We start from the raw sequence: 4,185 nt of genomic DNA, 5'->3' as shown, positions 1-4,185 counted from the left end.
GAGAGAGAGAGAGAGAGAGAGAGAGAGAGAGCATATTGTGTGGTTTTTGTGATTTGATGATAAAGTATTAAACTTTCATGTTATTCGCACTGCATTTGAGTAGCGCCAAATGAAATAGTCAAATAGTAAGATATAGAAATGAAAATTCAAAGATTTACCAATAAATAGCAACGAGATATAAATGAACGGCTACAGGGCAGATTCTCTCTTCTCAAGTGTTCAGCGTTTGACTGATGGGTTCATTGTCTTCCTCATTCCTCTCCCGCACCGGTGCAGGAATTCCTGTCTCACTTTCCCTCTTGGAATTCTGCATCATCATCCGGAATGTCTTGACACTTATGAACGGGAAAAGGTTGGAGTTTATTTCAGAGGTGACGGCTTCTCTCATCCTGTAATAGTGTTAACCATGAGCCGTCTCTGTTCTGTGCGGCTGGATTCAGAATCCCATATAATGTTCCGATGGGAAGCTGTACGCAAGTCACTGAGTTGACTGTGTTGTGTGTGTCTGCAAGCATAGTTATACACATGTATGAATATCAAGTGTTACGTGCCGTTGTGTAGACACAGACATTAAAATGGTTAAACTAACATAATACAACAAGACGGAGACATTTGCTTTTTTCATCTATAGCTTAATAAAACCGTTTTCAATGTTGATCATTTTTGTACATTTTTTGTTTTAAACTTTAAATCATAATATTATGATCTTCAGAAGGACTTTTGCTTCACACACAGTTGAGTTTCAAACACAGAGTTCTACATCATTATTACCTCATCACTGGATCTCTGATCACAGCCAATCAGGAGACAGCGTGCAGAGTCACTGTTAGCCTCTCTGATTCCAGCGACCTTTGACCTGTGGAATGCGGCGGTATGTAAACGTTTCCTGCCGGAGGCCACTCGCCCGCCCTCCGCAGTCACGTCTGCACGCCGACCGAAGGTCCCGCTGCCTGAGGGTCAAAGGTCACGCTCAGCAGGACGTGCAAAACTGTGTGTTCCAGCGGCTTTGATCTATGCTCACTCACACACAGGATATCCACGCTCATTCATATTGTTTCACATAATAAAAAAAAACAAGCGCTCCTTGATTTCAAACAAACTGATGTTCTGATGTTATACAATCATTTGAGCTCAGTTTCCATTGCAGAAACTTCTGTATTTGTGTCTAGGTCTGTGTTTTAGAAATTCTAAATCGGAAGAATTGAATGACTCTCGGTTCCCGGTTTTTCGTTTTTAGGAAGTTTATTTGTAAATACATTTTGCACGTGTTTTTTGCCACATGATGAGATCATTCTTTCACACAAATCTTGCAAAAAGTTTGCACAGCATAAATAAAGTTTATTTATAAATATAAATAATATGTAATAAATATAATATAATATATAACAACACATATAATAATATAATATGTAATGTTTTATTAACATTTTTATTTGATTAAATAGTCTTTTATAGTAAAGCTCTTGTTTAATGTATGTGTTTACAGTAAGTACAGTACATTTGGTCACGTGACTGTCCAAGCGGTAATCACAAGTTTCATTTGTATGCAGAAAGTAATTCACTATTTTAACAAACACATATAAAACAAACACTACATTGTAAAAAACGGCAATTGTACAGTTATATTTTCACAGATTTTTCGTTTCTTACGGATTGTTTCTACAGTGTACCTAAACCGAAAATCATAAAAATGATTATATACTCTATTACAATAAATCCTCTTCTCTGTAATGTAAACACAATCTATTTTAATCTAAACTAAAAATCGGATGTGTTACAATAACAGAAATGTACCGTGGCCGAGAAATGCAAAACAAAACAACAAATCGCAAAACTAAAAACAAATCTAAAAGCAAAATCAAAATTACAAATCTAAAAACAGATTAGCAAATCGCAAAACACAACAACAATTCGGGAAACAAAATAAGTCAGAAACCACATCGACAAGTCAGAAAGCAAAACTACAAGTCAGAAAACACGACGACAAATCAGTCAAACCGGAAAAGGTAGGTATTTTGTTAAAATGGGATAGCTACTGCTGATTGGATGAAACTCCCGTCAATCAAGATATCCAGGACGCTCAATGAGAAAGGACATAATGTCATAGAGCGCATATTCATTGATTAAGGTTCAAAAGCCACAGTTTGTTAATAAAGTTGAAACGGTTAATAAAGATTAGCCTAGCCACAGTAGAAATGTGTCATTTTACACGGTAAATATTTCTCTAGGTCGTGTTGTTGGTGTTTTTGGCTGACGGATGGTGATGCTCTGTGTCCGCCGTTGGCTCTGGTGTTTCGAGGGGGCGGGGTTTCGCGTTAGAAGCCGTTATTACCCGGGCGAAGAGGAAAAGCAGCCAATTACAGTAATCTCTCTCCACATCTGTGTCCAATCAGAGCGAGCCAATCAGCATACAGTGGTTTTGACTTCAGAGACTCGGTTAAGAAGAGGGTATAGAAACACAATCTCTGAGCGCTGTGTGTGTGCGCGCGTGCGTGTGTGTCACCGCTGCTCACAGCTAAAGAATGTTCCGTTTCGCTGTGAAATGGAGGGTTGTCAGACTTTAGGGTTTTATTGCCCATCATGCACCACTACTTGTTTCCCAGATCCTGTGATTTGGCCTTCTGATAAACTTTGATGCTTTAACCTCCTGTAATCCTCGAGAGAGAGCATTCGGTCTTCAAAACTTTGATCTTTTATGAATAAACACAGTGAGATCACAAATTGTCTTGAAATGTATTTTGTTGATTCTTATTCATTTATCGACATAGTTTAGATTGAGGGAAAAATCTAATTATGCATAATGTTCAAATTTGTTGTTTTGAATTCATGCTAATTTAGGACACAAGCTTGTTTAATGTTGTTTGTATAAACTGACGTCATTGAATATGTGACAGCCTCTCTTTCTCTGCAGGTCTTTCCTCAGCTGCAGAATGACGCTGATATCGCACACGCTAAAAAGCTGTTTCGCAGACGCAGAACGGACCGTCGGTGAGTCACGTCACGCATCGCTGACATGAAGTTCTGTCGGCATCAAACGCAGAACGCTGACACGAGACTCGTAAAGCAGAAACACACAGAAGTTTTAAGGAGAGCCGTCAGAGACGTTTCTGTTGTGCACAGTAAATCTCTGTATCTCTCTCTCAATCTTCACTTTGAATCTGAAAAGCGACTTGCGCTTACTTTCTTTTGAGTTTTGCCTGGTCGTCATTGGAAAGTTGCACTTCTCAGTTGCTAAGAAACGGCATGAAAAAGAAAATATTTTGGTCTAAACTTTGGTGCGAAAGAAAAGCAGAGAGCAAGAGCGTGAAAGAAAGCAAAACCCCTCTTTTATTTGCGGCTTTGTCCGCTCAGAGAAAAGGTCTCGTCATTCGCTGATCTGATGTGTGACTGGATGACTTCAAAGGGCTCCAACGGTTTGAGGGTTTTATCTGTTCACTTCTGCTGTCTAGTGAAGGATGTTAGTTGGGTTTATATGTGAATAAAGGCAACTGTCTTGTTTTCTCTGTTAGAGGCCTTTAATGGACGCCTCAAACTGTGGTTTTGCTTGGATGTCAGTTGTGGTGAAACTAAAAGCTTTTGTGGTCATTCAAGACATATTTGCTTAGACAAACATCACCATTGCTGAATCTTTAGAGTGTTAACTGCATCATATTAGGAATGAAGTCAGCAAGTGTAAGAACAATTAATATCCAAATATTCGTTTATCAACCTCCCGTTTATTCTCTAGCGCTTTCAGCCTGATACTTTTGGTATTGGCCACCCACCTCTCTCTCTCTCTCTGTCTCTCTCTCTGTCTCTCTCTCTCTCTCTCTCTCTCTCTCTCTCTCTCTGTCTCTCTCTCTGTCTCTGTCTCTGTCTCTATCGCTCTCGCTCTCTCTGTCTCTCTCTCTCTCGCTCTCTCTGTCTCTCTCTCTCTCTCTGTCTCTATCTCTATCGCTCTCTCTCTCTCTGTCTCTCTCTCTCTCGCTCTCTCTGTCTCTCTCTCTCTCTCTGTCTCTATCTCTATCGCTTTCATTATCTCTGTCTCTCTCTCTCTCGCTCTCTCTGTCTCTCTCTCTCTCTCTGTCTCTATCTCTATCGCTCTCGCTCTCTCTCTCTCTCTCTCTCTCTCTCTTCTCTCTCTCTCTCTCTCTCTCTCTCTCTCTCTCTCTCTCTCTCTCTCTCTCTCTCTCTCTCTCTCTCTCT

General features: G+C 40.0%; 1 protein-coding gene across 4 annotated transcripts in view; it reads left to right on the top strand.

Moving 5' to 3' along the window:
* Positions 1–4,185, top strand: part of ctif (CBP80/20-dependent translation initiation factor) — a 38,532-nt gene that overhangs the window by 19,314 nt on the left and 15,033 nt on the right. For all 4 annotated transcript variants that reach the window (XM_057360268.1, XM_057360267.1, XM_057360269.1 and 1 more), the window contains one exon: positions 2,912–2,988. In XM_057360268.1, the coding sequence (XP_057216251.1) occupies positions 2,912–2,988 (77 nt within the window). The remainder of the gene's footprint in view (positions 1–2,911; positions 2,989–4,185) is intronic.

This window comes from Triplophysa rosa, linkage group LG19, assembly GCF_024868665.1.
Source record: "Triplophysa rosa linkage group LG19, Trosa_1v2, whole genome shotgun sequence".
In the NCBI taxonomy this organism is placed as follows: Eukaryota; Metazoa; Chordata; class Actinopteri; order Cypriniformes; family Nemacheilidae; genus Triplophysa; species Triplophysa rosa.
This window is presented reverse-complemented; position numbering and strand designations above follow the sequence as displayed.